The sequence below is a fragment of the Typopeltis vanoorti genome, chromosome 2 (assembly GCF_054136105.1).
Source record: "Typopeltis vanoorti isolate ZY-2024b chromosome 2, IOZ_Tvanoo_1.0, whole genome shotgun sequence".
NCBI classification, from domain to species: Eukaryota; Metazoa; Arthropoda; class Arachnida; order Uropygi; family Thelyphonidae; genus Typopeltis; species Typopeltis vanoorti.
In genome coordinates this window covers 136,534,961-136,549,021 of record NC_143550.1, presented here as the reverse complement: position 1 = coordinate 136,549,021, position 14,061 = coordinate 136,534,961, and the positions used below count along the sequence as shown (strand labels likewise).

General features: G+C 34.5%; 1 protein-coding gene across 3 annotated transcripts in view; it reads left to right on the top strand.

Moving 5' to 3' along the window:
- Positions 1–14,061, top strand: part of LOC150109453 (uncharacterized) — a 710,474-nt gene that overhangs the window by 583,084 nt on the left and 113,329 nt on the right. For all 3 annotated transcript variants that reach the window (XM_090413228.1, XM_090413221.1, XM_090413233.1), the window contains exon 22: positions 7,807–7,986. In XM_090413228.1, coding sequence (XP_090269354.1) covers positions 7,807–7,986 — 180 coding nt within the window. The remainder of the gene's footprint in view (positions 1–7,806; positions 7,987–14,061) is intronic.

Below are 14,061 nucleotides of genomic sequence, written 5' to 3'. Positions count from 1 at the left end.
CAGTACTACATGATTAATTTTGCATTATTACTAATCCTTGTCTACATTTTTTTTTCTGCATTAGTCTAACACTTGTTAGCACTTCAGTGTTGTCATAACTTACATTTTGCTCTTCAAAGGCACTTCGAACTGCATCAATTGACCTAGATCTTGGTCTTCCTCTGGGTCTTTTTCCTACTATATTGCCATCAAACATCTGTTTTGCTAACCTTTTCCCCTCTCCCACTCTGATTAGGACTATGCCACCATAGATTAGCTCTGCTCATGCATTCTTGAATGCTAACAGGATGAAGTTCCCTTATCTTCATTTTTAATGATTCTGCTATTGATGTCATTTTCTCACATCTGTGGTCTCTAGGTTTGATTAAATGTTTTATTTCTGATTCAACTCTTAGATATATATAAGTTAAAATTGGTTTGAACACAGTCTTGCATAATGCTAGTTTGGTGTTATGGTTAATTTCCATCTTATTTCATGTAGATTTATTCATAGGACTCTAGCCTTCTTGGATACTTTAGTTGCAAGACAAAGGGATGACTTTCTCGTGCATTCAGTCTACCATAAGCCCACATAGACACACATGTGCAGACAGTTACACTTCACATCACCATCCAGCCCAGAAACTTGGAAGAATAAAAATTATAGCCTGTGGGACAGAGTAAATTTCATCATCAGGACTAGCACTGCACCTGGAACAACAAAATGAAATACAACAGAAAAAAAAACCCTTGCCAAACTGTTCAAAAATAATATCCCCCCCCCCCCCCCAACCAGACTATGCATACACCATATATTTACTGTACACTGAAGATACAGGATAAATTGGCCTCCCTCCTAAAACAGTGTAGAATCAGAACAGCATACAAACCTCTGAATAAAGGTTCTACCTTCATGAGACAAATCAACAAAATGGACAACCAAAAACGGACTAGCCTAATATGCTTTTAAAGGAGACCATTGCATCAGACAAAAGAAAACCAGACTACTTCACAAATCCCGGTTTAAATCAGAGAGACTGTGTGGAATCTTCACAATTTCTACAGAACTTGCTTAACTGCAACAGAACTGATAGTATGATCTTGCATGGATTTTGGCACACTGCCCTATCTTCCCATTAGCACTAATAACAAAAATTGTCATGAAGACAATCCTGTACATTAGGGATCGGCAACCCTTTCAGACTCACGAGCCACATTCAACTTTTATTTTTAATAATCAGGCCGCAAGTGTTTAATTAAGAGAAAATATTGAGTAAAAAAAATGCTTTAAGTTATCAATTTTTATTGTATCAATCTTAAAAAATAGCAATACTTAAAGTACGAGATAAAGTACGACATTTTCGTAATGACATCTGATATTACATTCTGTCATAACAGCAACACTTTTAAGACAAATGGGTGGGCTTACTCCCATTTTCAATAAAGAAGTACTTGCTGTTCCATTCATCATTAAACCTTCTTCCTTCATCTACAATTTTACGTTTTCTTGAACACATTTTTGAAATTATTTTTAACAAATATATATCCTCTGAAAATAATAGTTGATATTATTAAATTATATTAAAAGAGGCCAAGGAACGAGACTGCAAAAGTGGCGCAAAATCTTGGCTGTCGTCAGATGAAGTCACCTTTGTTATCTCCACTCATGATGACTCACATGATTAACTCATTCAACGTTGCACAGTGATATCATGAAGTATAGGTATAAAATTATTTTTAATTTATTATTCATATTATAAAATGTATTATTTAAATAATTCAACATACGAACCACATGCCATGTAAGTACTGTCAACCTTTTATGGGCCACCAAAAATGCACTTTTGGGCTGCATGTGGGCTGCCGGTTGCTGACTCCTGCTGTACATGGATGGTGACAGTCGTCACCTTTCATGGGACTGTCCATGCATGTTCTTGAGGTCATTTCATTCCCTGTCTTCTCTGACTGTGTATTGTGATAATGCAAGTGATATTGCCTGTGATAATTCTTCAGTTGGTGAAACATCAGCTTGTAAATAATCCATTTTAGTCGGTAACTTATTTGATTCCAATTTCTATATGGTTTTTGTTCTGCAATTGTGATAATTCTTCAGCTATTGAAATGTCAGCTTGTAAATAATCAATTTTAGTCAGTAAAATTGATTATTTACAAATTTTTGTTCTAGAAACTTTGACACGAATCATAGCAATGGATTCACAGCTGTGGAAATTGGAACATTGAAATATAGTGATATAAAAGTTAACCCTTTGACATAAATTATTTTTAAAGTTGGAACAGATAAAACTACTATTTATTTAATTCATGTGATTTATTTCGTTAATTGTTACCTTATTATAACGAATATTAATAATTTTGCAAGGGTGATACTTTTCGAAGCACTTAGGTAAATGTAACGTATCAAACATTTTTTACATTACCATGTAGTCTCACTTCTTACATTATGCATGGCACATACACTGCATCTCTTTGCTGGATGTTGCTTTTTATCAGTAGGGGGGTATATATTCAGGGAAATGTGCCCAATTTTTTGCCTACAGTCTAATTAGGCAGTCCTTTTGTGATGGACGTCCACGGATACTATAATTAGGTAAAGATATATTTCACAACATATCTTCTGCTATGTTCAAGCAGAAATTGACTATTGTTAGTTTTTGATGTATTGGGTAGTTTGGAATATAAAACATAAGCATTGTAAATAGCGATATCCATCAAATAGAAAAATATTTTCTTGTAACCTTTGACGCATTTTCGCATAATTGGAAAACAAGCAAGTAGTTGGTCTTGCCTATCGACACCGCCCATTCTGCAATTGTATTCAAGAACACATTTAGGTTTTATTACTTTTTCTTCATTGCTCCTCTTCTCCTTACTTTTCCTGTATCTACCATTTCTTCTTTTGAATGCCTTGTGCTTATCATGTAAACATCCTTCTTATCGCGGCAACGTAATGACAAAATTCCATCATCATCATCAAACACCAAAAGCATACCCTCAAGGGGTGTACAGGATATGATAATACTACATGAAAAAAATTACATCATTACTAACTTCCTATCTATAATTTTCCTCCAAATCAGTCTGTTACTTGTCAACACTCCAACATTATCAGATCTTATATTTCTATCGTCTAAGGCACTTTGTACCGCAGCAATCCACCTATATCTTGGTCTTCCTCTGGGTCGTTTTGCTGCCAACCTGGCAGAGAACGCTTGTTTTGCTAATCTTTCCTCGTCCATTCTGTTTAAGTGAGCATACCACCTGAGATTAGCTCTGCTAACGCATTCCTGGATGCTGACAATGTCAAGTTCTTTCCTAATATCCTCGTTTTTAATATGATATTGCCATTGATGACATCTGTTCACACCTATAATCTTTCTCAGGACTCTCATATCTGCCATCTTTAGTCTTTGGTCAAGTGTTTTACTTCTGACCCAGCTGTCAGATCCATAAGTTAAAACTGGTTTGAACACTGTCTTGTATATAGCTAATTTAGTGTTCCGACTAATTTCTCTCTTATTCCATATGAATTTATTCAATTGACTTCCCACCATACCAGCTTTGATTCTGTTGTCTATTTCTATATTTAATTTACCATCTTCAGTAAAAATCGTGCCTAAGTAGTTGAAATGTTTTACTTGTTCCACAAGTTCTCCATTCACAACACAGTTGACATTTTCAGTGATTCTGCCTATTTTCATTGGCTTTGTCTTTTTATTGCTGACCTTCATACCATATCTATTACAACAGCTATTCAATATAGTTAGAGAATCTTGCAGACTTGTAGCAGATTTATTTAGAAGTATAACATTATCTGCATAAAGCAAAGAGCTGACATTAACATCTCGAATTTTGATATCATGTTTAATACCACTTTCGTTCATAATGTGATCCATATAGATAATGAATAACAGAGGGGATAATGTACATCCTTGTCTCACACCAGATTTAACATTAAACCATCTTCCTGTACTTCCTTCAATTCTAACTGCTGACTTACAACTCAAATAAAGACTAAGTATTGCTTGATATAATGTCCCATTGACACCATTTAACTGCAGCGTATTGAATAGCTTCTCTCTTGGCACCTTGTCATATGCATTTTCCAAATCGACAAAACTTAAATACAGATCTTTGTTATATTCCCATGCTTTCTCAACTATTTGTCGTAAAGTGAAGATCTGATCCTGACAGCCTCTATTTGGTCTGAATCCAGCTTGTTCTTCACCAAGCTTTTCTTCCACAATTCATCTCAACTGTTTCTCAAGTATACTTGCATAGATCTTGCCAGGAACACTCAGTAGGGAAATACCTCTGTAATTCTCACATTCAGTTTTATTTCCCTTTTTATATATTGGTACTATGAGAGCTCTACTCCAATTATCGGGAATTTGTCCCTCTGTCCAGGCTTTCTGAACTATGCAGTGCAGCCACTGTAAGACTCTTATACCACCATACTTCAGCATTTCTGGTCGAATATCATCTACTCCTGCTGCCTTTCCACATTTCAAGCCTTTGATGGCTTTTTCTACTTCAAGTATGGATATGTATTCCTGACTGCATGCCTGGTCAGTGTTTTTTACCACTGTGTTATCATCACTGCTTGTTTCATTTAGCAGTTTTTCAAAGTAATTACTCCATACTTCAAGGATATCTTTTTCTCCAGTTTTCATGTCACCTTTATCATCTCTAACTCCTTTTACAGTACTCTTTCCTCCATTCCTAAGCTTCTTCAACAACCTCCAGAATATTTTGCCACCTTCTTGATATTTATTTTCTATATTCTTGCCAAAGTCCTCCCATGACTTTTGTTTAGCTAGTTTTACACAGTGTTTAGCATTCTTGCATTTGTCTCTATATTCTCTAAGAGCACAAGCTGACTTATTTGACAGAAACGTTTGATATGCTTTCTTCTTTTCCTTCACTGCCTCTTTAACTTCCTGTGTCCACCAGAGAGTTCTGATTTTTTTATCCTTGCACACAACCTCACCACATGCCTCTCTGGCTGAATCAATCAATGTTTTCTTCAGAGTTTGCCACTGAATCTCCAAGGTTTGATTCCTGTTCTCAAACTCTTTCATTTTTTCTTCAATGATCTTTGTGTATTTTAGTCTACAGTTCACATCTGAGAGCTGCTCAACTTTTATTCGCTTTAAAACTTTCTTACATGTCATTCTTTTCAATATGAAATTCATTTTATCCTGCTCAAGACTAAATAGTGATCACTTCCAATTTCAAATCCTCTGTACACTCTGGTGTCTTGCACTAGGGAGAAAACATCACTATCAACAATAACATAGTCAATGAGACTTTTCTTATTTCTTGCCTCTTCTCTCCATGTGAATTTGCGCACATTTTTATGTTGGAACATGGTGTTAGTAATAACATCCATGTCCTGAGCAGAAATCCGACAGATATTTGCCATTATTATTAGCTTTGCTCTTTTCTCCAAATTTTCCCAGAATATTTTTGTATGTCTCACAATCATTTCCTACTCTGTTATTTAGATCCCCAACAAGGACCAACTTTTCCTTTTTCATTGTGTCAGTTGCTTTCTCTAGAGCTTCAAAAAATTCCTCCACTTCTATCTTAGTAGAACCTTCTGTGGGACCATAGGCACAAATAAGTCTCATTGTCCAGTTCCCCATTCTCATATTTGCCCACATTACTCTACTTGAGGCTGACTGCCATTCAAGAAGATTAGCCTCGTATTTTGTGTTGAATACTATGGCTACTCTTTCTTTTCCTTGATTGTCATTGCCTGAATATAACATTTTGTATTTATTGCTCAGCAAGATCTCACCAGTTTTGGTCTTTTTTGTTTCAGTCACCCCTATTATGTTGATCTGGCACTTATCTAATTCCTCAGCTAGCTCCATTTCTTTGCCATTCAGGCTTCTTATGTTGATAGTACCGATCTTTAACTCTGGTGATGTTGAGTTGGGGTTTGTTTTCAGATTTGTTCCAGTAGCTGACTTTTCGCTGTTCGTACTGGTTCCCTGGCGAAAACAATGGGGGCCTTGTTTAACCGGGCGACGCCCCAGCCTGTATGAAATGACAGAATTCCTCGACAAGATAATGTTTTTGATTTGCCTTTTTTATTTTATATGTCGTCAATTTCTTAGGCATATTCTTGTGATTTTTTCTGACTGTCCCCACAACATTTGTACTATTTTTTCTCAAGAAATAAGATAATTCTGGTGACGAATACCAATTATTTAAGAATAACATATATCCTTTTCCTAAAATAGGTTCGGCCAACTCCATTACAAAATTTTGAGATGCAGGTGTATCGATTCCTGGAATTTTATCTTTTCCTGTATAAACTTTGAACAATATCCAGAGTCTGATTCACATAGCTTGTAAAATTTTTTCCCAAATCATGCTCGTTTGTTAGCAATGAACTGTACATAATTTAGTTGACCTCTATTTTTCATAAGGGATTTGTCAATTACTACATTTTTATCTGGTGTATATAGAATAAGGATTAGAATATGGGGAAGATGGTTCTTTTTATTGGTGGAACTTAGTAATGTTTTAAAGGAGGATTGCAGCATAATACTGTCAATGTTTTGCCAGAAATTAGTAGAAATCTTTTGGCAGCTCTCAAGTGATATTAAAGTGCCAAAAAAGCAGACAGTGTGTTAAGTTTATACAGTGTCTAACAGGTCCCATGATTTTATTTTTATTTTTTTTGGGGGGAAGGGGGAGCAGTGCATCTGCATATAGGTATACTACACTATTCCAAAATATCCCCAATACACTACCATGACTATATGAGGATACTACATGTTTTTCCTTTGATTGCTAGTTACAATTATTAAGAAAGTTTATGAATGGCAATACATAATGGCATGATTGTGAATTCCGTATTGACTGGTACTTTTTTAATAAGCAGTTCTAGTAGATTAATTACAGACTGTATCAAATAATTGCTCAGTCTGTATTTAAGTCAGCTAATTCCTATTGCATTTCATTTGCTGTGTCTTTCTGACAATTGTTTTAATTTTTCTGACTGTAAGTTTCAAGACTGGTTCTTGTTATAGAGGTTCTGTCTTTTGTTACTGTGGTGAAACACTTTCTAATAAACATAGGCATAATTGATTGCACAATTAGTATTGATAATTATGGTAAATATTATACTTACTTGTAATATATCAGTTTGAAGCAGAGCATAGTTTTTAAAGCTTAGGCTTTATTTATTATTTATACTGCATTGTTACTGCAATGTGATTATGCTTTATTACTTTGCAGTAACAATGCAGTATGCATTGTTACTACATACTGCATACTCCAATATACCGCAATGCAGTATATATGAAGATTAATGATTACAGCTGTAGTAGCTGTATTTTGTCACTGCATCCTGGGTGTTAGAAAATTTGAACCTATATCTGCCCCCTTAGAAAACATTTCATTTTTAAGAGGTTTATATCTTGTGAAGATTTGATGTATTTTAGCTGTCAAAAACATGCAACCCATGATTATCAGCATTACAGTCTATACGCTGCACAATGTAGTTTTCTTTAAAGTAGCTAAATTACTATGTAGTAATTTAGCTACTTATAAATAATAGTTGCCATTACATATTATATTAATTGATCATATACATGTGTGAATTTAATTATCAGCAGATAAGAATAGTTGTCGATTTTGCTAAACAAAACTCAGAAGCCCAAAAGGCTCTGCTAATATTTTCATTACTCTGTATAAAAACACTAATAAAGAAAGCTGAAATTTTGTATTTATTGTAATTTTGTTTAATATTTGAATTACATATAGTATGGTGATTTTTTTTTCTCACCCCAGGGATCAGATGTAGCGGTAAGAATTCAGTCTACAAAAGATTTGTGCTTTAAAGCTACAGCTGATGTAGTCGTTATAGATCAAGAGAAAAATACACCCAGTAATGTAATCAAAAATTTCTTTGTAACTTTGGGAGGTTCACAAGAAGAATGTCAACCTGCTGGTTTGCAAGAAGAAGATGAGGTTAATTTCTTTGTGTTCTTTTGCATTTAATTTATACATATATTTAATAAATAATGTTATAGTACGCCCACAGATATGAGACCCTTAGACACTTCTGCGCATGGAGAATCCATTCTGTTAATAGGGTGATCTATCCGTATTGTGGAATGAGTGTTCATTATTACACGTCGGAAAATTAACTTCTCTTTTACGATCATTGTAGTTTTTAAAGTGTTAACTATTTTGCTTGTATAACAGTTGGATGTATAAAGCATGATTTCGCTTTATACATCCATGGTGACCAATTCGTACATTGTCTTATTTCTTTCTCCCCTTCAACATGAATTGACTCTTCTTGGCACCGACCCAACGACAGCTCTAATGTGTGGGCGTACTATACAAAGACTTTTCAGAATATACTAAAATAGTCGAATTAATGAAATTACACATTTTGATGTAATGAATGAAATTGGTAGATAATAATGCAGTAAAATTGAGATTTTACAAATTTTAATAGATATCTTTACTAATGCTTCACAAGTGGTTTTTGTACTGTGTTTATTTATTTATTTATGGCCATGATAAGCCATTGAGGCCAAACCCACAAGTGAAAAATGGAAGTTTTTTAAACTTTCACTATGCAGTTAATGTGAACATTATAATAATTTGTGTCGTCGTCGTCCAGTAGAATCCTCTAGCAAAAGGGTTGCAGCAGAGGAGCAGCTATTCTCCATTTCTCTCTGTCTGTCACCTCCGTCGTTCTTAAACCAGTCCATTCCACGATGTCATTGAACCACTCTCTAGTTGGTCTTCGACGTCTTCTCTTCCCTCAACTTTCCCTTGTAATATAGTTCTTGTCAGGTGTCCCAAAGAACCTCTCAGAAGATGTCCTGCAAATCTGGTCTTTCTTTGCATAATATTCTTGAGCAGTGTTCTTTCCATCCCAACTCTTCTTAAAACTTCTTGATTTGATATTCTCTCTGTATAGCTAATCTTTTCCATCTTTCTATAACACCACATTTCCAATGCATTAATTCTTTCCATATCTCTCTTTCTGAGTGTCCGTGACTCACTTCCATAACTTGCAGTACTCCAGACTGTTGCTTTAACTATTCCAATTCTAACACCTTTTTTAATATTCTTGTTTATTAAAATTCTCTTCATTTCCATAAATGTCGATTTAGCTTTGCAATGCTTGTCAGATCCATTAATTTTAGTAACAAAAAGCTGCATATTTTATACACTATTTATATTCATTATCATCTCTTTATATTTTTATAAGTGTTGGGTCTGGTGCTGCATCAGATGATTTGCTATCAGTGACCAAGATAGCCACATTTTTTTAAATATCGTCTTTACTCGAATATAACTTGCACTTTTTTCTCCAAAATTAAGTTAAAAAATCGTGGTGCAAGATGTATGCAAGGATTTTCGGAAACTAAAATTTTTCAGGGAAAAAAACTAAATAGACGTTTATAATTAAATCCTCAGTATTTATTATAATTTATAATTGATCACATTATTTATAAAATGAATGCATTTAAATATTAATTATCAATTATTTGTGCAATTAGCCTCTCACCTTCATAAAGCGATATATTTGAATCTTTTAGTGACAATGCTTCTGTAATTAAATTAATTATTTCTGGCAAAATCATGTTCCAAGCTCTCAAAATCCAGTTGCACAACAGTTCTAATGATGGCCTCCTAATCTTAATTCACTCCCCACTCAATTCAAGATTGAGAAGAAGTTAATGCCCTCACTCCCACGTTTGCTTCCATCTCTATGTAGTATTAAAAAGATTATGTGATGCAATTACAAAGGCAAGCCAACAATTGTTGAGTTGAAATGCTGATTCTCTTCAACTGAATTCCAAAATATCTGAAACTGCCATAACAACATTCACTATCTATTTCTTAAAGTTTTAAACTTTTTTTGTATGCAAAATATATGACTTTTTAATTTCTTTTTTCATAAAGTAAAATCTGGGGTGCGAGATATATACGCGAGGGCAAGTTATATTCAAGTAAATACAGTATATATTTTGATCTCGCATGTGAGAAGTCACAAAACCTATAACAGTAGTGCTATATTTGAGCAAGTGCTTGAGGAGAAAGAAATAATCCATTGACAGCTTTCTTGGAAAGCTTGGTGTTGTACTCACTTGAAAAACGTATAGGAAAGGCTGTTCCAAAGAACACAAGTAGATGAAATGAAGGAAGATAATGAAACATTGGTTCAGTATGTTTGGAGTTTGATTGTGTATGATGTTGACCAGAAGCTTCTTTGGCTCATATATGATTAGAGGAATGGCAGTGGCCAGTTCAGTAGATGCATGATGTAGAAACAGTGCATGATGATCCAACGACCATGAGGCCCATAGTGGCAGGCATATGAAACTAGTATAAAGCTGTTGGTTGTAATTTTGTCTCTAAAAACTGCTTGTATTCTCCTGGTCTCTTTGCCTGCTTATGGGATGTTGGTAGCTACTAACTATTTGTGTTTGAGACTGGTAGCAATTTGGTTTCCCTTCAGGCTTGAACAGTGAAATTAGAGAAGAGGAGCCCATGTGTGGTATGAACATTAGTGTCCTGGGAAGATAATCTCATAATTTGTATCATTAAATAGACTATTAAATCAACTTTTATTGACAGAAAGGTCAGCGTGATTGTCTGAATTAGGAGAGCAGTAAAAGTAGCAAATGAAAATAAAGCGGAAAAAAAAAATTTGTAAGTGAGAGCAAATTGAAAAGTGGGAATTTTAGGTTTGATGGCTTTTGGCAGGGAATGTGTGATTTGACAAAAATACAGATTCCTTCATTTTTGTGGAATGCACCATGCCAAATGTGGTTGGGATAGCTCAGTTGGACTAGTTGGGATTTAGTGAGAAATAGCAGTTATGTTTTGATGTTGGTGAAATGAATTGAAGTGTGTTTTTATTAGATGACATTTTGATGTTTTTATTTGTGGGGTAAATTGCTTTTGTTGCATTTTTCATATTTTTTATTTTTTTTTATTGATCCTTATGAGAAAATTTTGGCATCTGCACAGATACTAGCATTTGTTTGGTTTCATAGTGCAGAAAATTTAAAGAGTGGGGAGGGGGGCATACAGTTGATGTTTGAACTTGTGCATGCCTCCCTTATAGTGAGTGTACAAGATCTCAGCATTTCTTCCCTGCATGCTGCTATATTCCAAAACCAAGCAATATACCAGATGTACTTCCAAAAAAAATAGAACATACCCTTAAGAAAATGAGTAAAGGTAAAGCCTCAGGACTTGATCATGTTAAGGCTGAAGAAATCCAATCCAACAAGGTGGACCAGTTATTTTCAATTGGATTAAGGCAAAGGTGTGAATCTGGTACCACGTGAATCTGCCAGATTCACGTGGTACTTCAAAGAAAGAAAGATTCCAGAGGAATGGAAGACCTCAAAAATCATACTTCTATTCAAAATAGGGAACAAGGAAGACATAAAAAAAACTATTGTCCAATCTGTCTACTCTCTCACATATATAAAATCATGAACAGAGTAATACTGAACAGAATCCAAAACACACTCGAAGACAACTCCAGTAGAGAGCAGGCAGGATTCAGAAGAGGCTTCTCCACAACAGATCATATCCAGGTCATTTCACAACTATTGTGAAATGACCTGGATATGATCTGTTGTTGATTTTAAAAAAGCTTTTGATACCATAGAACACAATGCAGTCATCAGTGCCTTACTGGAAATAAATGTGGACCCTACTTACATCCACATGATAAAAGAAATTAACAAAAATCAGACCACACGAATAACCCTATTTGATCATCCTATAAATATAGATATAAAGAGAGGGGTCTGCCAAGGCAAAGTGATCTCCCCAAATCTATTTACTAGCACTTTAGAATATATTCTGAAAAAAATAGACCTAAACAGAGGAATAAGCATAGATGGTGAAAAACTACAAATCCTTATGTTTGCCGATGATCTAGTACTGATATCCCACAACCCAAAAGACCTAGAAAAAATAGGTGAAAAAATATACACAAACAGCAGTAAGATAGGCTTAGAAATGAATCTAGAAAAAACAAAATGGATCAAAAACATCTACACAAGTGACAGTCACCTATGTATTGATAACATCCCTATAGAACAAATTGACTCCTACAATTACTTAGGACAAACAATAAAAATGAATAACGATTTATCTGAAGAACTAGCAAAAAGAAAGAAAGCTGCATGGCAATCATTCAACAGACTAAAAGAAACACTTACTGATCCAAATCTTGACATCTTTGCAAAGGCAAAACTATTTAATAGTGACATTCTTCCATCACTCGCATATGGATCAGAAACATGGAACACGACAAGAAAAGAATAAGAGACTCTCAGATGGGAAGATCTATTGCACCTCAGCGTGCAATAGAACGCAGGATTTATAACATCAGCAAAATGGAACATGTTAGAAACACAGAACTAAGAAAGAGATCAGGCATAAAGATGTGGTAACTGTAGTATATGAAAGCAAGATGAGATGGGCAGGTCACATAGCCAGACTCAGGGATAACAGATGGACATATAGAATACTCAACTGGCAACCAAGAATAAAGAGAAAACCAGGAAGACCACCTACAAGATGGGAAGATCCACTAGTCAAATTTATGGGTATAACATGGAAGAGAGAGGCTCAAGATTGAGATCGTTGGAGGCATCTTTGTGACCTGCACTCATGGAGAAATCCTAAGTGAAACACAGGTCCATCAAGGAATGCTGCTATATTTGAACTTTCTTCAGCTACGACCTGGCTCAGTAAACAGTTGCAGAATTATTCAATAGGTAATTGGGAAACCTCCAGCAGATGTGTATTACCATAGAGTTCAGTACCATTGTTAACATTGTTAGTCAAATTTCATTACTCAATAGATTTGAGTAGTGCCATTTATATCAATTAATTTTATTACAATAAAAAAGCTGCATATTTTATATATTTTTTATATTGATTATTATCCTCTTTATATTTTTCTAATGGTATTGGGTCTGGTATGGCTTTGTCATTAACCAAGTTGACCACATTGATAAGGATGAGTGATCATACAAGAGCTTGTCAAACATGGAATATTCTGTTAAGAAAGGGTATATGTGATACCACTGCTGAGCAGGCAACTTGAAGTAATGCTATGGCATAAACATCAGGAAGAGAAGGTTATTAGTAGGATATGAGAGATGACCAAGGAATATTTGAAGGAAGTAGTATCAGCATATATACTTCCAGGATTAGGAAGATTGATAAGGTAGGAGATAGCATTCTTGTTCCCTCCATGTGAGCTTCCTGTTCATGTTGAAAGAGACCTCCCACCGGTAGTATTGGCCCTATCTTTCTGATTAAACATGATTTATAAAATAACACCATTGCATATAAAATTTTGAAGTATTTAAGTGTAGATATTACAGAAACAGTAAATATAAACAATGAACTTATCTAAAATTTTTATTCAGAAATATGGAATGATACTAATTAAAATTTAAGAAATCTGACAGACAGATACTGGAAACGAAAAAGTTATAACAATCTTTTGTTTCCTTCAGACTAATTCAAAATCAGAAAGAAAAACAACATTGAAAAGCACCAGGAGAAAATTTAAAATCAGAATTACATTGGATATATAGGAATAAGATTTTGAGACATTATTTTTATATGAAGTTGAATTAACTGGAAACCCATCAAAAGAATAGAAAAAAAAAAAAGAGTAATTCCTGTTTATAAGGAATTACTCTTCAAAATCTACTTGCCATAGGCGAGTGCTGCCCACTCACCTATGGCAAGTAGATTTTGCTGCCTGAAAAATAGCTGCAGACTGGACTAAATAGAATTTTTTTATTTAATGAAAAATAATTTTCTAAACAATATTTTTTAACTTTAAGAACACGTAGAAAAAAAATTCCATTAACATGTTTTATTCTTTAAAGGGAGTAAGCAAGGCTGTTTAGCTCTAACTTTTGAAGCCTAGCAGTCAACCAATCTTCATCCTTAGCCAGTCACAGAAAGTTGGTCCTGAGACTCAGCAATTTTAATTAATATCTGCGTATGAGAGTATGGCAGACAACTGCT